We start from the raw sequence: 25,471 nt of genomic DNA on the forward strand, positions 1-25,471 counted from the left end.
TAAAAGAGTGCACTGCTATCTTTTTACTTTTACCTTTCCTGTCACCTAAACCATGCAGTGGCATGATCACTGTTGTTTAATGGTTTCTTACCCTGGTTATTCATGAGCCCTTTGTAGATTTACGAGCTCATCCAGAATTTTATCCTTTCTTGTGCAGTCCTACAGCACCAGACTGAATATGTGATGGTTCCAGATCTAAGCCAACTCCTGCTTTCTCTCCACCTTGAAGCTGAATGACCCAGTCTGCTTCTGACAGATTCTGATCATCCATGAGTATTACCACCTTTCTGCAATACTTGCCTTTATTCCATTTCTTCCATTGTCACATCTCCCTCCCTTAATTTGCATGAGAATCCCACCAACTCACTTCTCTTCATCTAACTTAACTTCTAAGACACTTAACCCCTTCTGACTTTGCCTACTTCCTTGCCTCATTCTTGGTTTGAGGTCTTTCATTCTCTCTGATCTTGCATTTGATGCCTTCCTTCATTGAGATTGCTACTCCATTCCATTTCTCCCTTCTGTGTCATTCCTGAGTAATGGATATCCAGGAACCTCCATGTCTCATATCCTATTTTCATTGGTCCATGTCTATGTGATTCCAGCAATGTCCACCCTAACCTTTTGCATCATTCATTGCAACTTCCCCCAGTTTCCTGCTTGTCTTTCTTAGAGTGCAGAGTAATAATTCATTGTCATTCTCCTCTTTACCACTTTTGTTCCTCTATTATGTTCCATGTCTCTTTTTACCTTCTGACTTACTGTCTGGATATCATTCCCCCTCATCTGCTTCTGTGAGACCCCTTCACTCCTCCCTTGTATCTTAGTTTAAAGGTATGGTCATAGAAATGCACTTTTTCAGCCCAGCATTCAGTATCAGTGGCTCTTCTGGGCTAAAATAAAGCCTTCCCCTTGCATAAAAGGTCTGTCAGGTCCCCCCCCCCCCAAATTCTGGCACTAGTCCCAAGCCTTTTCCCTTGTCCTGCTAGTTATTAGACTGCCTATCTCCCTCTGTCTCTGTCTCTCTCTCTCTCTATCTATCTCTCTCTCTCTCTCTCTGTTCATCCGTATTTGGCTGCTGGAAGTTTCTGTCAATATCCCACTGTCAGCAATAGCGAACCAGCAAACAGCAGAAATGCTAGTACAAATGTGAGGAAAATATACTAAGATTAAGCTTGTGGTAACTTGAGGTATTCACCTCTATTTTGCGATGCAATATTCCTGCTGTTATTAGTACAAGTAACAGCAATGAATATGTTGCAGGGCAATGCATCTATAAACTCTTTAAAGGTGCAACAGGAAATTTTTGAACTTCCTGCGTATTGTTTGAATCACATTTTTTTGAATTATCAGGACCCATAGTATTATTAATATTAGGTGATGCACTTCTGAAAGAGAGCTCGAACTGGTACAAGTACCACATCTGAAAATGCTACCTCCAGCCTCTGCTGGCATTTTCTGCCATTTCCCTGACCCGTGCTATGACCACAGCTGTCTCCTCAGACATGTCATTGTTACTTACATGCACTACAACATGTTCTCACCTCTCCCCTTTGGTGATCACTTTGGTTACCGCCTCTCACATCTTACTGAGTCTAGGCCCAAGGTCAATTTCACTTATATCTACTGTCTCATTTTTAATCCCTGCTGTGGTCATATGTCCACTCATCAAAACCCTGTTCTCTCCCACCACCCTGGCTTTCATCTCCTTCATTTTCTGCCCTGCACCAGTACCCTTCCTATATGTAACCTTTCCCCATCCGTTTATGCAAAGCAACCCTTATCATTGTCTTTGATGGTTATCTGTTCTCTTTACTGTATCTAATCCCTTCCTCATCCTTTCTGTGCTGATGTTCTTCATGTTTCACTGTTGCAGTCATCACATTTGGGTTATCCCTGCCAGGGTAGCCATCAGCCGGCCCAAATACCAGAGGCTTAGTATGTCTGCATCGCTTGCTGTCACTTCAGGACTGACTACAGGTCGTCAGTAGTATAAAGTAAGGCAGCCGACGCCATTACATCAGTCTTTCTTGCCGTGGAGCCTGAAGCAGAAGCAGTTCGCACGAGTGCCGGTTGGCCGTTACCTGCGTTTCCTCTACCGAATTGAAGCTGAAGTCTTCTAAAGCTAAGTACCCCGCTGGGGGTCCTGTTTTCTTGCACTAACCGATGTGAGAAAAAATTAACAATTGTCTTGCCTGTGGAAAGCAAATACCACACCGAGACTTTAACTTTTACTTGCTTAGGCCCAGACCACGATGTCCCCCGCTGTTGCTTCTGTGCTTTGTTCATTGACAAAACTATCCATCGTCTGGCCCTTATTGTAACTAGATATTTTTGCTTGCAGTCCTCGAACTCTAGTATGGCTTCGGTAACCCATCCAACAGCAGATCTTCCAAAAAACATAAAGATAAAGACGGAGAGACCACACAGGTCCAAACCTACCAACAACGCTTCCGTTAAGCTAGTTGTCAGTTCTCTGGTCCTCAGTGAGGTGCTTTCGCAGCTCCTGATGACCTCTTCTGTGGATTCACAGGCTGCTACCGAGACACTTTTTGAGTCCGGTATACTGCAAAGCTCTTCTTTGACTAAGGGTCCTGTGGTCATCGCTATCTTGGATAGGTTCAGAGCCACTGAGCAGGCACCGGCTTCCAAGGAAGTCCTTCGCACTATCAAATCTCAGCGCAAACCGACATCTTCTTTCGTGACTACCTTTCTTTTGAAAACAACCGCATTTCTTAGGCCCAGGGTACAAACCACACCCAAGAAACTGATGACCCAACCTCAGGCACCTGCTTCCTTGCCTCCGTCTCAAATGCTTAAATGACAGAAGACCTTATCATGCTGATCAGGGGTACCCAAGCTACCACCTCCAAAAGGAAAAGGAAAAGAGATCTGTCCCCTGTAGTTCTGTCTGAACAAGAGTCAGATGACTGTGATGCATCTGATTATGAAGACATGCAACCCCTCTCTACTTATGAAGATTTTGATGCAGAGGATTCCATCCTTTCAGCCTCTCCCCCAGAGGATTTTTCCTTTGGGGAAACCCTTCATACATTAAGGGAGCATTTCCAATGGGAAAGTCAGGACTACCCTCAGTCAAAAAAGAGACGCAGGGAATTCTTAGATCTTCCACAGCACAGACCCTTGGCCATCCCCCTAGTCCTGGATGTTGTGGAGGATGTTTTCTTGGAATCCAGCTTGACTGCTGATACCCTCTCTCCTGCACCCAGAAAACCAGACAGGTACTATAGAGTCCCTGACTCACACAAATCCCTGAGGTAATTTCTCAAGGGCCTAAAGGGATTAAAGCAACCTCTGCTAAGAATCCCACCCCTCAGATAGGGATTCCCAAGCACTAGACAGATGGAGTAAAAAAGTATACACCTCAGATACTCTTGCTATCAGGACACTATATTGTCAGTTCCATATGCTAAAGTTTGAGCAACATACCCTGGAACTCCTCAAACAAAAAAATGTGTTCCTTTCCTGCTTGTGCAGAATCTAAAGAGTTACAAGAGTTAATATATTCTGCAAGTCAAGTAACTAAACACACCTTGCACTGCGGTTTTGACACCCTAGAAGCTTCTTGTAGGGCAGCAGTCACCAGATCTGTCATTAGAAGGCATGCATGGCTTAAGGAACAGCCCTTGCCAGACCATGTCAAATCTAAATTGTTGGATGCCCCCTTGCACAAAGACAACTTATTTGGCACTAAGGCAGAGGAGGTCTTAAAAAAAGATGGAAGAAAAAGCTAAATATATGCAGACAGTTAAGGATTTCTTACAGGTCCAGCCACCCAGGTTCATCAGGCATTGTCCCATCAAGCACTGATTCTTTCCTGCTCCCACTAGGCCAATTCAGCCCAGATCCCAGGGAGCCAGACCCCCCCAGACAGCAGCCACAGGGAATGCAGAGATCTAAGCAGTAGACTACCTTCACTTCAAAAACAGGGAGTTCTAAGCCACCCCCTTATGGTAAGAACTCACAGTGGCTCTCCTCCCCCACCCCCTCCCTCTGCCCACCTTCACTTACCCCCTAGGTGGAAAACTCTCCTTTCATGTAAGCACCTGGGCCACCATTACCAAAAACCGCTGGGTTCTCGACATAATGTCCCAGGGATACATATTTTCTTTCCACACCCTTCCAACTCCAAAAGGGTTCCCAGATATACCGCCAAACCAGTGAGCAGAGGCACAAAAGCAAGTCCTTTCCCTGCTCTCTATGAGGGCAGTAGAGCATGTTCCTGCAGAACAGAAGGGCCAAGGTTTCTACTCCAGACTTTTTCTGATACCCAGAAAAGAGGGCACCTGGTGGCCCATCCTCGATCTGTCCATTCTAAACACCTTCCTGGTGATTCCAGAATTCAAAATGCTCACACTCCAGCAGCTGCTACCCCATGCTCTTCAAGGATGCTTGGCTAGCCACCTTAGATCTAAAAGAGGCCTACCTCCACATTCCTATCAAGGAATAATGCAGGGAATATCTCCGTTTCAGGACAGGATCTCAGCACTTTCAGTTCTCTGCACTTACCTTTGGCTTATCTACTGCTCCCAGTTTTAACAAAATGTCTGGCTCCAGCCATTGCCTTTTGCAGACAGAGGAATATCCAGATTTACCCATACTTAGACAACTGCCTAATTCAGGCAGACAGCCAGGAAAAGATACTCAAGCACCTAACCTTTGCAAAGTACCTACTAACCTCTGTAGGGTACACAATCAGCGAAAAGAAATCCAAACAGGTGCTCACTCAAAGGATTATATTCATGGGAGCAAGCCTGGACACAGCATCCCAGATGGCATTCCTTACACCAGAAAAGTAAATTTTCTTGACAGCTTACTTCTCTCAACTAGCCACCAGACCACAGATATCTGCAAGGAAAATCATGCAAGCTCTGGGGTTCATGGCATCTTGCATACTACTCACTCCATATGCCAGACTGCATATGAGGAAACTTCAGTGGTACCTAAAAAGCCTTTGCTGTCAACACTCTCAAGACCTGGAAACTCTCATAACTATAATTCCTTTCCTCAGAAAAGACTTTCTTTGGTGGGCAACAGCATGCTCCCACAACAAAGGACTACCTTTCCCACCACCCAGGCCCTCACCACGGATGCATCAGTCTATGCCTGGGGTACACACCTGAATGGCAGGTGCATACAGGGCCAATGGAGCCCACAGCAAATCTCTCTGCACATCAATCAAAAAGAGATGATGGCTGTTCAGCACCCCTTAATAGCTTTCAAGCCCCTTCTCTCCCCGGGGGTTCTCCTAATCAAAACAGACAACACCATTGTGATGTGGTATATCAACAAGCAGGGAGGGACTCACTCCTACCCTCTATGCAGGCTGGCCATGACCCTTTGGCACACAGCCTCTGCCATGCAACTCCACCTGTTAGCACAATTCCTTCCAGGTTCTCTCAACTCTCTGGCAGACCACTTAAGCCAAAATCTTCTGGACCTACAGGAGTGGCAGCTCAACAGAAGAACATTTACCCTAATAACTCAGAAATGGGACACACTGAAGGTCGACCTCTTTGTCTCCCACACCAACCATCAGCTCAGCAAATTCTGCACTATGGAGCATCACTGCATGGCTTGGAAAGTGGATGCCCTGTCCTTACCCTGGGTCAATCTATCCATCTATGCCTTTCCTCCACTACCTCTCATCCCCAGGGTACTGCTCAAAGTAAAGGAGGAAAAACCAAGGACAGTTCTTATAGCTCCAGACTGGCCTCGCCAGCACTGGTACCCCTTGCTGCGCAGCCTGTCCCCACTGCCACCATGGCATCTTCTTCAGATTCCAAACCTCCAGACCCAGAGGGAAGAGGAATTCATGCATTCCCAATTGCAGACACTCAGTTTGGCATATTCCCTAACCCCTGATCAATCTGCCAACCTCAGTAAACAGGTTATAGATGTTATACGTGAGGCCAGACGCCCTAGCACTAAAATGTCGTATGCTGACAAATGTAAAAGGTTCTGCACCTGGATTCAGGCTAGGGGTGCAAATATGGCACATCCCTCCCTCCCACTCATCCTGGATTATTTAGCTGACCTGCTACACAGTGGCCTCTCTTTTTCCTAAATTAAAATTCATGCCTCTGCTATCTCTACTCATTTTCCCACTGAGCAGCCCTTTTTCTCACACCCTTTGATCAGGCAGTTCCTAAGAGGGGCTAGCCACTTGAGGCCACCCAGAAGAGCACCAGTCCCAGCTTGGGAGCTTAACTATGTGTTGGAAAAGCTCACCCTGCCCCCCTCCGAACCAGCTTCTTCTGCAAAGCTAAAATTTCTGTCCTGGAAAACAGCTTTCCTTCTGGCCATCACTTTAGCCAGAAGAGTCTCCAAGCTGCAAGAACTCATGGCTGTGGAACCCTTCATCATCTTCCATGCTGACAGGGTATCCCTCAGGACTAACCCATCCTTCATGCCCAAGGTGTTGTCCAGTGTAGCTCTCAACCAATCCATTCATTTGCCCACCTTTTCTGCTAACCTCCAGAACAGGGGGGAAAGGATCCTGCACTCTCTAGATGTGCACAGACAGCTCAGATTCTATCTAGACAGGACTAAATCCTTCAAAAAGTCTGATCAATTGCTGGTTAGCTTTGCTACAGGGCAGAAGGCAAAGCCATCTCCAAACAAACAATTTCCAAATGGATAGCACACTGCATCCATTTATGCTACAAACAACATGGAAATCCTCCCCCCAAGGGGGTCAGGGCTCACTCCACCAGAGCAGCCTCCACCTCTGCAGCTTTCCTCAGAGGAGTCCCCACCAGAGACATCCTGGAGGCTGCCACCTGGACATCTGTCCACACTTTTACCAAACATCACCACCTGCCTCTCTTCTCCAAATCCAGGGCAGGGTTTGCCTCTGCAGTCTTGCAGGGTATCCTAGCCATCCCCTAGTTTCATTGACTGCCTCCACCCTTTCCCTCAGCTTTGGGAATCTACCCAAATGTAATGACTGCAACAGTGAAACAGGAAGAACATAGTACACTTGTGTGCATTTACCATAAATGTACATGTTCAAGTGTATTCACTGTTGCGGTCCTGGTTTTCCTCCCTCCATCCCCCTTTTTTCCTTCTCTTTCCTTACAAGGGACATATTGATATTTACTTTCTACTGGTGGAGTTCTTCCACCAGAATCTGGCTCCTAGTTGGGGGCTCCTGACAGGTTAGGGCAAGAAAAACTGATGTAATGGCATCGGCTGCCTTACTTTAAACTACTGACGACCTGACGTCAGTCCTGAAGCGACAGCAACTGATGCAGAAATACTAAGCCTCCGTTATTCAGACCGGACGAGGGCTACCCTGGCAGGGATAACCCAAATGTGATGACTGCAACAGTGAATACACTTGAACATCTACATTTATGGTAAGTGTACACAACTGTACTTTCTGATGGCAAATATTTCTTCACTATTCTATCTGTCCCATCTTGAGTGACTGCCTGCCCTTTCTCCTTTCCATGACATATAATTTATCTTTGCATCTGTCATTACACTCTGGCTTCCTTCTCCATTGCATCCCTTTCATGGCTGTATTCCCCACCTTCTTCCTTGACTTTCTTCTGACAACTGCTATCCAGGTTATCTTTGTCCTTTCTCACATTATTTTTTTTTCCTTTTGTTGTTGGCTTCTCGTCTTCTATTGCCTCCTCATCTCCTGTCTCACAATATCCATATCACCTGACTATCGGGCCCACTACAAGCTCTAACTTCCTTATTGTACTTCAAAACCCTGCCCTTCTCCATAGTTCCCATATCCGCTGCCACTCCAAATCTTTCTGAATCAAATAACTGTTGTGCAGCCTGAGCACTTCACACCACTGTCTCCTGTTCCTATCGGCCAGCCTGTATTACTCCTTGCATGTTCCATTTTTGTATCTCTCTCTTTTCCTGCTTTTATGTAATTTTCTTTTGTAGATAAATAATTTTTTCCCTTTTTTAATATAGCTAACTTCCTGCCTTAAATTTTAGCCTTGACCTGCAGAACTGATATCAGACAAGTGGCAAATGGAAAGTGGAACATGTCAATAGATCATACACTTTTTTAGTGTGCTAATGCTGCAGTCAACTCCTTGAAGCAACTGTCAGCAACAGTGGAGTTCTCTCTTTTTTTCCACTGTTGTATAACCTTGGATTAGGTATATATGAATTTGGGAGGGGGCTGTCCCTCTACATGCAGTCTTGGGCCCTGCAGAAAAATCCTTACTCTGATGTTTGCTGAAAGTGGTTTCAGTGGGTGGTTTCACACTATCGGCACTTGCTAAATCACTTGTTTATGTGTCAACACAATTCTACTGAAAGCTTATTAATATAAAAGGCCTGACTGGTTTCACTTAATTTACTTTAACATTTCTTACTTAGAGACAAAAACTAATAGTACACTTTATCTCATTGTGATAAAGCAGTTTGGCCTTTCACAAACAATTAAGTTACTGTGGTTTAGACACCAGCAAGACTCACAAAGACACAGGTTTTTCAGAAGCAGGTATCATCTTTACAAAGACATGCATCTGGAGCATTTCTCCCTGGGCCTCTGCTGAAAATTGGCTTTGTTCCAAGTCAGACGTTCCCAGTAAACAAATGTTAAATAAATAAAATAAATAAATAAATAAATAAAAACTTCAGCTATTTTTATTGCTTTCTCTGTAAGTTGGTGCTTTCACAAACTCCACAAATGATGGCATTTGGATATTGGGAAGGTGATCTGGCTTTGATTTGGTAGGAGAGCTGCTTGTTGTCTGTCTGATTATTCCTTACCCTACTGTGGTCTTCCAGTGAAAGCTAGGCATTATCATAGCACAGACCAACTTGCCTGGTTGAGGCTCTTCGCCCCCCTACCAACACTGTATCAAATGAAGCTGGTGCTTTTCACTCAATCATTTAGTTGTTCTTTGTTTTCCTCATTTACTCAAGTGAAACACAAGAGGTTTCTACTCTTAACTCCTAATGATGTCATTCTGAGCTTTTTGATGAAATGAAGTTATAGCCTAACTTTGCAAACATATGCTCATATATTTGGAGCATATAAGGGTTACTAAAGAAATGTAAATGACAAATGGTTCTGAACAAACAAAACTTTGCAGTGGTAGTATTCAGTAGATTATAGGTCTTAAACTGGATGTTATAAATTACAGTAAACACAGTAAATTTTAAAAACAACTTAAAATATCTCAGTAATTCATCAAGCTTCACACATACTGTCAGCAGCATTTTGTTCATTAAGCTGTAACCTTTCACATGAGGCTAAGAAATTACATCTATGTTACTTGGTTGTTGAGATGTTTAGACATATATGAAAATGCGGACAATATAAATAAGTTATCTTTATACAGTATGTAGTATACAGTATATGTAGTCTGTATACAACAGTTAATATCTGTTTAGCAGCACTGAGAAACTCTGAAACCCTTTCTAGTCAGTCGTCATCTTAAGCATTAGCAGTTATTTATTGCTATACCTTTGACTTAGTAGGAATATGTATTTTTTATATGCTATTTGCCATCTGAAATGTTAATCTATTACTACATCCATTTTAATGTCAATGTTGAATTTTGAAGTTTTAATTTTCTTTTATCTATTTAGAAGTTTCTGACTTTTATAGTTATGTATTTCATTGGTTAACTGTTTAATTGATAAGTGTTTAAATACAGAAGTGATGAAGTGTTTTATTAAAGTTTGAAGAAGCGTCCAGAGTAGATGTGAAAGCGCTAACAACCCATGGAATAAAGTTCTTTTGCTGTTCAAGTATAAAAATTTTTTATTGACTTTTGCTTTTTTGGTTGATGGTTGGCTTCGATAGTCGTGGAGTACCTGCACCTTGATATTGACATGTTGCACATCATGGTTCTGTCATAGTGCTAGAATTAAGTACTGTGTTCTCTATCTTGTGTAACTAGGTAGGTAGAGGTTCTAATCTCATTGTAGTCAACTTTTGAGTGTTCAGGTGATAGTTGGTTCTCATTCTGGAGAAAATTTCTCTGCCTGACTGTTGCTGATCCCTGTCTGCATTTGATTTTGAATTGAAGGTCTTCATTTAAGGTTTGGTTACTTCTGTTTTTTTTATCTTTTCCTTATATTACATTCACTTTGTTTTAAGTTTCTTGTTCTTTTGGAGTTTTAAAAGGTCTTGTCTAGGATCAGTTAGAAAAAATTAGAAAATAATTCCTTTGCAAACAGTGAACAGCATTCAACTAATTAGTGAGAGGAGCTGAGAAATAGCTTTCTTCATTTAACTAGAAATATTTGGAGGCATCGTTATTTAGCTGGAGTCCTTGTTTGACTTGCTGTTCTCTGCCTGACTATTGCTGATCTCTGTCTGCATTTGAATTTGAATAGAAATTTTTAATTTAAGGTTGTGTTACTTCTATTTTATCATATTTATTTAGCTGGAGTGCTTGTTTAACTTGTTGTTCTGTGCCTGACTATTGTTGATCTCTGTCTGCGTTTGATTTTTCCCATCCACCTCACTAGTGCTGTGGTCTTAAACTTGATGAGTTTGAAGGTGCTCCTCAACTATGAATCTGATTTTGGGCACTCCTCCCAGTCCCATCTTATCAGCTCATTCCACTGAGTACTGATAAATCATTTTTGAAGATCCACCCCATTAGTCTCTTAAACTTGAATTATCTTCTGTTAACTGTCTTCCCACTTACTTAAAAAATATTGCACATTTTTCCATCTGCTTTTACTGTATCTGTGCTTCTTCCTACTTTATTTTTTCATTTTGCCTTTTTGCTACTTTGTTCTTCAGTTATTCAGTTGCGTTTATTACTGCTTGTTAATAGCCTGATTAAATTGTAGCTGTTATTTTAAGCCTCTTAGTTTGGATTTAAGCAATGGTGCATCAAATTAGTTATCTTACATAAGGAAGATTTGCGGTCTACACTCTTGCAGCAGGAGAGGTAGCTTACACCCTTCTAAGTTGGCAAATGTTGGTTGAAGGCTTATTGTGTCTGTTGTTCTAAAAGTCTCTTAGTTCTGGTTTAAGAACTTGGGCTTCAGGCCAGTTATTTTACATTAAGAAGGTTTGTGGTCTACAGTCTTGTTTGAGGAGAGGGTAGCCTCCACCCTTCTGACATGGGAATTGCTGATAAAGGCTTATTGTGGCTGTTGTTCCAAGTGTCTTTGTTCTGATTTAAGCACTTGGACACCACACCAGTTATTTTAAATTAAGAAGGTTTGTGGTCTACACTCTTGTGGGAGGAGAGGGTAGCATCCACAATTCTGAGATGGGAATTATCGGTAAAGGCTTATTGTGCTTGATATTCTGAGTGTCTTTGTTCTGGCTTAAGCACTTGGGTTCCAAACCAGTTCTTTTACATTTGGAAGGTTTGTGGTCTACACACATGTGGGAGGAGAGGGTGTGGCCTTCACCCTTCAGAGCTGGGAATTACTGGTAAAGGTGTGTTGTGCTGTTATTCTAAGTGTCTTTTTTTCTGGTCTGTGGTCTGCACTCTTGTGACATTACACTCTAGACAGATTTTCTTTCTACTAGAGCTTCTAGTTTGTTCGTAGCTGAGTGTTCAAGTTGCTTGTTTTATTGACTTGTTCAATATTTTAAGTTTTCCTCACTCCTCCCTAATAAATTAGTGACCATGGAAGTGCACTTCCAGACTCTCTCTCTCTGTGGCCAGTCTAGTTGAGGTGGGTATTCTGAGGCATTGTAGCAATTGCCTCATGTACATTGACAACCCACTTATTCTTAATAAAACAGATAGTGTATGCGAGAGGTGTAAATACACTTTAATGCTGGAGGCAAAACTCTCTTATACAACCAAATCTAATCCTATAGAGAATGTCAGTGATATTTGCACCACACCTACTGTACAGGGTCAAAACCTTATATATAAAATAACTTATGCTAAGACACTTACAGGTAACCTTTCTATAACATTAAGACCTCCTGCATAGTACAAGAGTCCTCAGCAGTCACATAAACACTCCATTAAAACACCACCCTCAGCTACACATAGTAACACTGTTATAGTCCATGTGGGTGTTAATGATCTGATATGTACCTCCCTTGACTATATGAAGCGAGACATGATCCAGCTTGCAGATTGTGTGACTCAGGCAGGTGTGAGCCTAGCACTGAGCAGCATATGACCTTTTCCAAGGATGATGCAACATTACAAATAGAAAATGATTGATTTTAACAATTGGCTTAGCTTTTGGTGTCGATCCAGGGTGGTACAATATTCAGTGTTTGATGGCATGGGAGGACATGGTTGACGGACCATGCTGCTTTGCCAGGGATGGTCTGCACTTATCCCCTCTAGGCTTTCTGATATTGGCAAAGACCTTTTCAACCCCCATAGTGCCGTGTTTAGGCAATGGCAAACTAATAAACCTACTGACTTAACTGAACCTATGAAGGAATATCTGAAGGTGGTACTGCTCAATGCTAAAAGTCTTAATAAGAAACTCAGCTCCCAGCAAGCCTTCCTCTCCTTGGGGATTGTATACATCTCTGTAGTAACAGAGACATGGTTTAAAGTCACTGAAAGTACCCCAGCAATGCAAGGTTATAATGCCTTTTACACCTTTAGACCAGCTACTGCAAATGAGAGTACTAATGGCAGAGGAGTGTCAGTCTTTATTAAGACTAATCTCACATCCAGACTAGCTAAAGTGTATGACCCACCGGAACCCATACATGTGCAAGTCACCATAAACAGGGTAGTGTACCACATCCCTGCAACATAAAGGTCCCCCTCCATGTCCCAGGAAACCCATACTACCTATCACAATGTGCTAGAGTCCATCACTGTTCAACCCAATATGATATTCATGGGTGATCTCAACTACCCCTCTATAGATTGGGAATCTTACACCTTTTCTAATCTACAAGCCCAGTGATTCTTAAACCTTTGTTAATACCAACATCCTGGAACAGTTGGTCCATTCTACTACCAGGGCTACGCATATCCTTGACCTTGTACTTAAGAACATGGGGGGGGGGGGCAATGTTCCTCACCCAATGTAATATCTTCGTTCATCAGATATGAACATTAGGCAGTATTACTTGAAATAAAAATTAAATCAGTAGATCCAGCAAAACCAAAAACCTTTAGGACCTATTCCAAAGCTAACCTCTCTCTACTAAGCAGCACCTTGGCTAAATTCCAAGCACCCCCATACCTAGTAAACACTATAGAATACCCTGAGCTATTTGCAGATTCTCTGTACAGCCATATTGATAGCTGTATAGAGTGAGCTGTGCCCACTCATTTTAAGAACAAGACAAACTGAAAAGACAAGCCACCCTAGTGGAATCACACTATAAATCGGTCATATAACAAAAGAAAAAAAAATTGACCAAAGTACAAGAAACAAAGCCGTACATACTAAAAGCCCCCTGACCAATCTAAACAGGCAGCTAAGAGGGTTAATTAATACTTCAAAGGCAAAATCTGAAGAAAAAAGGACAGCCACAAAGCCTCCTACAACTATGTCTGTAACGTCAGAGGAAATACAAGACAGTGTGCAGAACTTATTGTAAATGGCATCACCCACACTAAACCAGCAGCCATTGCCAACCTTTTGGCTGAGAGGTTCAGCTCAAATTTCTCCCCCAATGATAGTCCAAAAGAAATACCACATAACACAATCCCCCACCCATTACTAGAGTCATTAATGCACTTTCCATGGCCATAAACACTGTGTCAGTGGGCCCCGATAACATTCCAGGATGTTTAATAAACAGCATGAAACATGAACTCCCTGGTCCACTTGAATCACTTTTCAACTCGAGCCTTCATTCAGGTTTTGTGCCCAAGGAATGGAAAATGGCTACAGCCATTCCCCTGCACAAAGGAGGTCCAACTACTGAGCTGGGTAACTACAGGCCCATAACCTTACCAATCTCATATGTAAAGCCTTGGAAGGAATCATCATGGACATGATAAATGAGGACTTTGGTAACCTGCAAACACTCGAAACATCACAATTTGGCTTTGATAAAGGAAGGTCGTATGTATTAAATCTAGTGGACTTTTTTGGAGGGTTTTCTGAAGACATCTTATTTGAAAATGCAATTTCACAACAAGGGATTTCCCCTTTGCATGCCAAGCAAGGCTCAGGTGGCAGCACCCTTGGGAGGAAAGCTGGCATTATTTTCAAAAATTGGCATATTGTCACAAAAGACAAATGAATCCTGGACATTATAAACAGAGGCTACAGATTTCATTTCACACTCTTCCAAAAATGAGAGGCATGCCGAACCTGCCACACAATCAAAGGGCAGAGGCTCAAATACAAATTTCAAAGCTCATGGACATGAAAGCTATTCAAGAGGTACCTACTCACAAACAAGGTCAAGGTTTTTATTCCAGACTATTCCTGGTACCAAGGAAGGGAACCGATTGGAGACCCATTTTGGACTTATCCATCCTAAACACATTTCTACTCGTACCAAAATTCAAGATGCTCACCTTACAGCAGCTTCTTCCTATGCTGGGCAAGGAGTCTTGGCTGGTAACATTGGACCTCAAGGAGGCATACCTGCATGTCCCAATCAGACAAAGCTGCAGAAGATACCTCAGATTTCTTGCAGGTTCAATCCACTATCAATTCTCTGCATTGCCCTTTGGCTTATCTACTGCTCCCAGAGTATTCACGAAATACCTGGCATCAGTAATTGCCTACTGCAGACTTCAAGGGATACAAATTTACCCTTATCTGGACGATTGCCTGATCCAAGCGGACAGCAAACACATACTTCTGGAACATCTGGCTTATGTAACGGTTATTGAATTCTCTGGGATACACAGTCAACAAAGAGAAATCCAGGCTAACACCATCTCAGAAAATAATTTTCCTGGGTGCCAACTTGGACACAAACACCCAGATGGCCTATCTTACGCCAGAAAAACAGGGGCAACTAACTCAGTACTTCAAGATGCTAGCAAATTGTACCAGGCTAACTGCAAGGAAAATCCTGCAGGCTCTGGGCTTCATGGCATCTTGCATTCTTCTAATTCCATGTGCAAAGTTGCATATGAGGAAACTTCAATGGTACCTAAAAAAACCTATGGTCTCAACACAGCCACAGTTTGGAAACAATAATACCACTAATTCCATGTTTGCAAAAGGAATTTCTATGGTGGGCCCAAGCATGCCAAACAAACACAGGTCTACCATTCTGCAAGCCTCAAGCAAATCAAGTCATCACAACAGGCGCCTCAGACTACGCCTGGGAGGAACACATGACAGACAGGTGCATTCAGGGCAAATGGTCCCAAAAGGAAAAGCACCTTCACATGGAATCGAATGAAATGCTAGCAGTGATAAATGCAATTACAGCTTTCAAGGACCTCCTGCATCCAGGGCAATTATTGATAAGAACAGACAACACCACAGTAATGTGGTACATAAACAAACAAGGAGGAACACATTCATACCCCCTGTGCAGGCTGACCATGTCACTTTGGAACATGGCTCTGGAATGGCAAATCGAGCTTCAAGCACAGTACCTGCCAGGTTTGGAAAACACGCTGGCAGACAATCTAAGCAGAAATATGACAGACCATACGAATGGAAGTTGCATCCTCAAGTGTTTACAAAGATAATCCAAGCGTGGGGAAGGCCAGACATAGATCTCTTTGCCTCCCACAGGAATCATCAATTGACAAAATTCTGCTCAAGGACATTTCATCCAAAGGTCTGGAGAGTGGACGCCCTTTCTTTCAGTTGGGCAGCAAGGACAGTTTATGCCTTCCCACCTTTGCCTCTACTGCCCAAGGTGCTCTTGAAAGCAAGAGCAGACAGACCAAAGATGATACTGATTGCTCCAAACTGGCCAAGACAACACTGGTACCCACTCCTGAGGAGCCTAACACATTCTCCTCCCTGGACCCTACCTCTAATGCCTCTTCTCCTGACTCAGCACAGCTACAAAACTCTTCACAGTCAGCTGAAAGCACTCAATCTGGCTGCACGGAAAATTCCTTATCACCACAACAGACCCTACTCTCCAAGGAGGTGCAGGATGTCATTTTGGAGGCCAGAAGGCCATCTACTGGGAAAGCTTACTCCGCAAAATGGAAACGGTTTTGCGCTTGGAATGAGAAAAAGGGCCAGGATCCTAGAAAACTGAATTTGCCCCAGATATTACAGTATCTAGCTGAGCTGTTGAACAGTGGACTTTCATTTTCCTCCATCAAAATCCATGCCTCAGCCATTTCTGCAGAATACAACACTGATCCACCCTTATTCTCTCATCCACTCTTAAGGCAGTTCCTCAGAGGGGCTAAGAATATAAGACCTCCAAGGAAACAACCAATACCAGCCTGGGATCTTAATTACATTCTAGAAAAATTAACATTGCCTCCCTTTGAACCAGCTGCCTCAACAGATTTGCAATATTTGTCCTGGAAAACAGCATTCCTTAGGCTATTACCTCAGCTCGTAGGGTCTCGGAACTACAAGACCTCATGGCTGTGCAGCCCTTTCTCATTTTCCATCAGGACAGGGTTTCCCTACGAACCAACCCGTCATTTATGCCTAAGGTAGTATCCAGGGTAGCTTTAAATCAGGCCATACACTTACCTACCTTTTACCCCAATCCTCAAAACAAAGGGGAAAGGCTGCTACATTCCTTAGACATCCATAGACAGCTACGTTACTATTTGGACAGAACAAAGCCTTTCAGGAAATCAGAACAACTCTTTGTGTCCTATGCTGTAGGAGCTCAAGGGAAGCCAGTTTCCAAACAGACAATTTCAAAATGGATAGGCCACTGCATACGGTTTTGTTACTCCTTTCATGGTAAATCTGTACCTGCAGGCATCACACCCCACTCCACAAGGGCCTCAGCTACCTCTGCAGCCTTCCTCAGAGGAGTCCCTAGCAAAGATATTTTGGAGGCAGACACTTGGAGTTCTGTGCATACCTTCACTAAACACTACCACCTAACTTTATACTCCAAAACTACAGCAGGCTTTGCCACTGCTGTGTTGCAAGGCATTCTGGCTCCTCCCAGTTCCACCTAGTGCCTACCACCCTGTGCGTAGCTTTGGGATTCTACCCATCTGTTATGACTGCAGCTGTATGCACGATGAACATAGTACAGTTTTGTACCTACCATAAATGTAGATGTTCGAGTGCTAATACAGCTGCAGTCCAGTCCCTCCTCCTTCGCCTCTGGGTACAGACCTAGTGGCTAACTCCTCATCTTACAACCTGATTGGGTTATCCTTCTATGGTGTATTTGCTTGCAATTACTGATTTTTGATTATATGGCATTGCATGATTATATATTATATATATATATATATATATATATATATATATATATATATATATATATATACATATATATAGCCTTCCTTCTGGGGGCACCTGACATCTGGGGCAAGAAAGACTGAAGAAAATGGCGTCGGCTGTGTCTTATGTACCCCTGTCGCACTGACGTCAGGAAAGAAAGCGACAACCGACGCCGGACCTAGACTTTGGAATTCGGCCGACCGAGGACCCGCCTGACGGCAAGAGAACCCATCTGTTATGACTGCAGCTGTATTAGCACTCGAACATCTACATTTATGGTAGGTACAAAACTGTACTTTATTCTAAGTGTCTTTTTTCTGGTCTGTGGTCTGCACTCTTGTGACATTACACTCTAGACAGATTTTCTTTCTACTAGAGCTTCTAGTTTGTTCGTAGCTGAGTGTTGGTCATCAAGTTGCTTGTTTTATTGACTTGTTCAATATTTTAAGTTTTCCTCACTCCTCCCTAATAAATCAGTGACCATGGAAGTGCACTTCCAGACTCTCTCTCTCTGTGGCCAGTCTGGTTGAGGTGAGTATTCTGAGGTATTGTAGCAATTGCCTCATGTACATTGACAACCCACTTATTCTTAATAAAACAGATAGTGTATGCGAGAGGTGTAAATACACTTTAATGCTGGAGGCAAAACTCTCTTATACAACCAAATCTAATCCTATAGAGAATGTCAGTGATATTTGCACCACACCTACTGTACAGGGTGAAAACCTTATATATAAAATAACTTATGCTAAGACACTTACAGGTAACCTTTCTATAACATTAAGACCTCCTGCATAGTACAAGGGTCCTCAGCAGTCACATAAACACTCCATTAAAACACCACCCTCAGCTACACATAGTAACACTGTTATAGTCCATGTGGGTGTTAATAATCTGATATGTACCTCCCTTGACTATATGAAGCGAGACATGATCCAGCTTGCAGATTGTGTGACTCAGGCAGATGTGAGCCTAGCACAGAGCAGCATATGACCTTTTCCAAGGATGATGCAACATTACAAATAGAAAATGATTGATTTTAACAATTGGCTTAGCTTTTGGTGTCAATCCAGGGTGGTACAATATTCAGTGTTTGATGGCATGGGAGGTCATGGTTGACAGACCACGCTGCTTTGCCAGGGATGGTCTGCACTTATCCCTTCTAGGCTTTCTGATATTGGCAAAGACCTTTTCAACCCCCCATAGTGCCGTGTTTAGGCAATGGCAAGCTAATAAACCTACTGACTTAACTGAACCTATGAAGGAATATCTGAAGGTGGTACTGCTCAATGCTAAAAGTCTTAATAAGAAACTCAGCTCCCAGCAAGCCTTCCTCTCCTTGGGGATTGTATACATCTCTGTAGTAACAGAGACATGGTTTAAAGTCACTGAAAGTACCCCAGCAATGCAAGGTTATAATGCCTTTTACACCTTTAGACCAGCTACTGCAAATGAGAGTACTAATGGCAGAGGAGTGTCAGTCTTTATTAAGACTAATCTCACATCCAGACTAGCTAAAGTGTATGACCCACCGGAACCCATACATGTGCAAGTCACCATAAACAGGGTAGTGTACCACATCCCTGCAACATAAAGGTCCCCCTCCATGTCCCAGGAAACCCATACTACCTAACACAATGTGCTAGAGTCCATCACTGTTCAACCCAATATGATATTCATGGGTGATCTCAACTACCCCTGTATAGATTGGGAATCTTACACCTTTTCTAATCTACAAGCCCAGTGATTCTTAAACTTTTGTTAATACCAACATCCTGGAACAGTTGGTCCATTCTACTACTAGGGCTACAAATATCCTTGACCTTATACTTAAGAACATGGGGGGGGGGGCAATGTTCCTCACCCAATGTAATATCTTCGTTCATCAGATATGAACATTAGGCAGTATTACTTGAAATAAAAATTAAATCAGTGGATCCAGCAAAACCAAAAACCTTTAGGACCTATTCCAAAGCTAACCTCTCTCTATTAAGCAGCACCTTGGCTAAATTCCAAGCACCCCAATACCTAGTAAACACTATAGAATACCCTGAGCTATTTGCAGATTCTCTGTACAGCCATATTGATAGCTGTATAGAGGGAGCTGTGCCCACTCATTTTAAGAACAAGACAAACTGAAAAGACAAGCCACCCTAGTGGAATCACACTATAAATCGGTCATATAACAAAAGAAAAAAAAATTGACCAAAGTACAAGAAACAAAGCCATACATACAAAAAGCCCCCTGACCAATCTAAACAGGCAGCTAAGAGGGTTAATTAATACTTCAAAGGCAAAATCTGAAGAAAAAAGGACAGCCACAAAGCCTCCTACAACTATGTCTGTAACGTCAGAGGAAATACAAGACAGTGTGCAGAACATATTGTAAATGGCATCACCCACACTAAACCAGCAGCCATTGCCAAACTTTTGGCTGAGAGGTTCAGCTCAAATTTCTCCCCCAATGATAGTCCAAAAGAAATACCACATAACACAATCCCCCACCCATTACTAGAGTCATTAATGCACTTTCCATGACCATAAACACTGTGTCGATGGGCCCCGATAACATTCCAGGATGTTTAATAAACAGCATGAAACATGAACTCCCTGGTCCACTTGAATCACTTTTCAACTCGAGCCTTCATTCGGGTTTTGTGCCCAAGGAATGGAAAATGGCTACAGCCATTCCCCTGCACAAAGGAGGTCCAACTACTGAGCTGGGTAACTACAGGCCCATAACCTTACCAATCTCATATGTAAAGCCTTGGAAGGAATCATCATGGACATGATAAATGAGGACTTTGGTAACCTGCAAACACTCGAAACATCACAATTTGGCTTTGATAAAGGAAGGTCGTATGTATTAAATCTAGTGGACTTTTTTGGAGGGTTTTCTGAAGATATCTTATTTGAAGATGAAAACACTTAATGACTGTAATAAAATTTTATTTTACTTTTTCCTCTGACTTTTCTGTGACATCTTTGGGTACCATAGCAGAGGCATATCTTTGTGGTTACTAGTTTCGTATGTGCTTCTACCTTGCCAGCTTTCTTTGGTTATTAGTTTACTTTTGATACAATACCCCACGTAGGCATTATAGACAAATTCACTGATTTTAGGTATTAGACACCTAGCAGCATCGGTAAGATGAAACTGCAGAAGCTTCTGTAGACGTCACTATGAACTATGGTTGTAATGAATCAATAACTGCTGTCATTTTATAAATGTGGAGTCATGCCATTATACTGAATCAGTATGCTTTGCTTTTCATTTTTTGTATGCAGGGAGACAATGTGCTGATCAACACTTACAGTGGAGTGCTGAAAATCTCAGACTTTGGGACGTCCAAGCGGCTGGCAGGCATCAATCCTTGCACTGAAACTTTTACAGGTGAGATAAAGAAGTAACTTTGGCAATCTGATAATGCACACCATCTGTAGAGAAAAGAGATGCTATGGAGTCATTGCATTCCATGTACTGCCATGAGGAAAATGAGTTAATAATTTACAGAATTTGAATAACAAAAAAATTCCCTCCAAAAATTACAGGACATGCAGGAATAATAAAATAACCACATTTTTTTTATTCAAGGTTGAGCACTTTCAATCTTTAAACTTCTTAGGACTTCTTCAGAACCAGGGCGTCAGGGTTCTGAAGAAGTCTTTGAAACAACTTCATGTTGATCAAGATCGAATGCAGTCGACACGTTGGTTTGCAAAGTCCATTGTAAAGGGATATTGTCCTTGATGGTGGGTCTGATAAGAGAAGAATACAGATTCCCTATTAGAAGACCGAAACGCATTCTTTCGAATGTGCCTTGGCCGAACTTAAAAGACTGAAATGGCAAAATATCGAAGCGGCTTTTAAGTGAATTCTTTCCCTGGGAAAGAATTCAATTGGCCGCTTCATTACTTTGCCATTTTCGGCACTGTAGTGCGGTCTCGGACTTGGTATATTTAAGTGGGGGGGGTGCAGCCCCCCACTTAATGTAATGTTTAAAGTGTTTTCTTTTTTCTTTTTTTTTTTTTTTTTACATAGGATTGATTAATCACCGTTCACTTTTTTAAGCATTCGGTGATCTAATATAGATCCAGAATACATAGGGTAGTACAATTTATTTAGCTCATGAAGATATTCCCTTTGCAATTAACTGTCCCCGAGAGATGGACCTGCCCATCACAAAACCAAACTGTGTGGAGTCTAGTTAGTTAAGTTGCCTCTCTCTGCATAAATGAGTTCTAATCTGGTACAATCCATGGCTTTGCATATAAGGCTGGTATGCCTGGATGGACCTACAACTACCTGTATCTGTAAAGGGGCCACCCTTGAGTAGAGGAGTAATAGTGGCTGTTCTCCAGGCAGCAGGCACAAACACTGTAGACAGGTTGGGGTTGAATATTTAACTGAAGGCTCAGATAGTGCACACTTGGCTCTAATGAAAATGCAATATTGCATGTTTTCTGGCCCCAAGAAAGTATTATTTTTAACCTTTGACATGGATCCTAAATTTAATATTCATAGGTAGCTGGGATAACAGTGTGGTAGAGGGGTAAAGTTTACACTAAAAGTGTCTGCTAATATATTGACTAGGATTTATTTATTTAACATTTGTTTACTGGGAAAGTCTGACTGGGACAGAGGCCATTTTCAGCTGTCCAGATGTATGCCTTTGTAAAATGGAAGGAAACCAAAGCACCTGGAGGAAACCCACATGAACATAGGAAGGACATGCAGACTCCGCACAGAAGGCACCCTAGATAAGAATCAACAGGAGGATTGCTTGCTGTGAGGTGACAGTGCTAACCTCTGCACCACTGTGCCACCCAAACATCAGTTACCATAATGGTTAAGGTCTTCTCCGTCCATGCACAAGGTAAAAGGGTTGATCCTGGCTTCCAGCCATTGCCTATTTGGAATTTGCATGTTCTCCCTCTGTCTCTGTGTGTTTTTCCCAACTCAAAAAAACATGTTGAGTACTTTCATATCAAACTCACCCAAAACAGGGCTGTGAGCAGCAGCACAGATTCTAAATGATGCCCTATAGGGGGAAGACTTGTATGGACCAACTGGTTTGGGCATCTACTGTGGTGCACACTGTTCTCAAGATAGGAGAATATGACCACTGACTGTGTGCTGTGGCAAGACTAGCCACTCAAAAGTGTAAAATAGGTATCAAAGTGATTTTATCATATTGACGTTTGTTGCTAAATGGGCATGGGTGTTTGCCAGTGATTTTCTGCACTTTGATTTTCTAGTGCCTCTGCAATTTATAGCACAGGCTAGATTCAGGCTTCCTGAATCTAGACTGCTTGATGTCATTTGAGCACTAAAACCAGCCATCTTACATTAAGCATTACATTATGCTCCCTTGTGGCAGAAGTGTGCAGCAAAGGACCGATCTGAGTTGGGGATTGCTGGAGTAAGGCTTAGTCTTCGGCTTTGCCTTTGTTTACTTTATTCAAAATCATTTAACTTCACTTACATTTAAGCATCATGTTTGCACAGGTTTGCACTCAATTTACTGGAACTGCTCAAAGATTGCATTGCTGCGCTGCGTGCAACTCAGTTGTGCATTGTGAAACATTGAATCAGTTCTCTTCCCCTAGCCTCCATAGAATATATGCTTTTTGTTAGTCTTACAGCAAAACCTGGTTCATCTAGCCCACTTTCCACTAGTTACTACATTATATACTTGCCATAATGGATGGACAGTTTCCCACTCTCCAGCCAGCCTGATTGACATGGGCATCCTGAGGTAGGTCTATATCATAACCACGAAAGCCCTTTTCAGAGAATACGTAAACATGGACACATATTGCGCGAACCGTGAATAACACCAAATGCCCTAAACCACGAAATACAAAATCTCGAATTGTCATAGTTGGCCAACCCCACCGCCCGCTACATACTACCCACCCAAACAAAATAAATAAACCCCATACATACACTAACTGAAACCCTACTTCTAACCCTAAAGTAAAGCTTGCATATACTATCAAGTATGCACTTACCTTAACCCGCACCCTAATCCTAAGGTCCGTAACTATCACACACTTACTGTACGGAGCTATACCACAGAAGTGCCAACTATGATGATTCGAGATTTTGAATTTTGCAGTTTAGGGCATTTGGCGCAATATGTGTTGACGTTTACGTAGTCACTGAAAAGGGCTTTTGCGGTTATAATATAGACCCCTTGAGGCAATGTAGCAATTGCCTCATGTATACTGACAACCAGTTACTCCTAAAACAAACAAGTACAACATGTGAGAGATGTATGTATACTATGAATTTGGAATCAATTCTCTCACATAACAACAAACCAGATATCAAACAGGTTGTCAGCACACACACTTCACCTCTTGCACATAACAAGCTCACAACACATAAACCCATATGCATGGAGGTACTCGCTAAAAGCCTACGTAAAGATCAGAGACCTCCCAAGCACAGATCTACTGAACACACTGCAGACCAAACAAAATCCTCTCTACATGACAATACACACAACAGTGTCTCAGCCAATAAGCCCCTAAGACAGAACACCTAAAAACCAAATGTCTTGGGCATAGGTGAATCCATAGTGAGACACACAGATGTCTCCCTCACCAGACTGGACAAGGTGTAGGTCACAGTCAGCTACCTGTTAGGTGCCAGGATCTGTTAGATCACACCTGCACTCAGGTCTCTCAACAACAAATACCGTTATGACTCTGTCATAGTCCATGTTGGAGTGAATGACTTGAGACTTACCTCACTGGACTATATGAAGAGAAATATGACTGAGATCTCAGATTATGTGTCCCAGACAGGCATGTCCCTAGCCCAAAGTAGGATTCTACCTTCACCCAAGATGATGCCTCAGTATAAACAAAAAAATGATTGACTTCAACAATTGGCTTAGCTTCTGGTGTCATTCAGGGGGATCCTGTATCTGTCAGCCTGGGAAGATATGGTCAACAGACCACACTGCTTTGCCAGAGATGGTCTTCACCTGTCACCTGTTGGCTTTTGGTTACTGGCAAAGGTACTTGCTTCCCCCATAGTGCTTTTTTAAGGCAATGTCATGATAACAAAATTCTGATGTAAAAAAATTCCACTAGAGACAAACTCAAGGTTATGCTGTTTAATGCTAAGAGTCTAAATCTGAAACTGCACTCACTGGAAGCGCTCCTTACCTTGGAAGATGCCGATGTCTGTGCAGTCACAGAGACATGGGTCAAGGCCACAAAGAGCACCCCAGCCATGCAAAGCTACAGTGCTTTGCACAAGTTCAGACCTCAAAACGAGCATGAAAGAACCAGAGGTGGAGGTGTGTCCATCTTCATTAAAAACAAATACACATCGAGACTGGTCAAACAGAATGACTCCCTAGAGCTACTCCAAGTCCAACTAACTGTTGGTAAAACCCCTTCCATGTCATTGTTAGAACCATGAGAACCACTCTGCCTACCTGGACCTACTTGAGTCCCTCACTGCACAGCCACACACCTTAGTCATTCATGATTTCAGCTATCCTTCCATTGATTGGGAGTCATTTATGAACACAAATACGCTTGCTCTAAGGTTCCTGGACTTAGTTAAAGCAAATGTTCTGGAACAGATAGTCTGCACCCCTGCAAGAGGTTCAAATGTCCTAGACTTAGTACTCACCAACATAGGGGGTCTCTGTACTCCCTGTATGTTGCCCTCCTTGATAAGGTGTGAATAAAAATTCTCTCTTCCTCTCCTTAAGGACTTGCTTGCCAAAAAAAACAACGTAAATCCAAGAAAACAGTTGAGTCCAAACAGGCTGTACTAACTTTTATTCCATAAAAACAGGTAAAATGGTAATAAAACTGTGAGCGCTTTCGGGATAACCCTTCATCAGACAATGAAACAGCATTCATGAAGTCTATTTAAATACATTTAAAAACACAACCACCAATTATCTCACTGCCCTCCTTTTCTTAAGGGCTGGTCTTAAAGGTATACATGTATTCAACCCTGGTGGATGATTTGCTGATAGCTCTATAATCCAGTGTAATTCATTACACTCGGTGACATTTCACTATGCCCCCCCCTTTTTACTCATAGTAACCTATATAACCATAAATTTAAATGCGTGTGTTGGATTCTTAGAAGTATGCACATACAGAGCATTGCATTCATCTTTCTGTCGTAATACTGTACAAGTGATGTTGTATT

General features: G+C 42.4%; 1 protein-coding gene across 1 annotated transcript in view; it reads left to right on the forward strand.

Moving 5' to 3' along the window:
• Window positions 1-25,471, forward strand: part of MAP3K6 (mitogen-activated protein kinase kinase kinase 6) — a 1,891,200-nt gene that overhangs the window by 1,131,498 nt on the left and 734,231 nt on the right. The window contains exon 18 of the mRNA XM_044084347.1: window positions 20,569-20,674. Within this exon, the coding sequence (XP_043940282.1) occupies window positions 20,569-20,674 (106 nt within the window). The remainder of the gene's footprint in view (window positions 1-20,568; window positions 20,675-25,471) is intronic.

This window comes from Protopterus annectens, chromosome 1.part1, assembly GCF_019279795.1.
Source record: "Protopterus annectens isolate FY-2018-M chromosome 1.part1, PAN1.0, whole genome shotgun sequence".
NCBI lineage: Eukaryota > Metazoa > Chordata > Ceratodontiformes > Protopteridae > Protopterus > Protopterus annectens.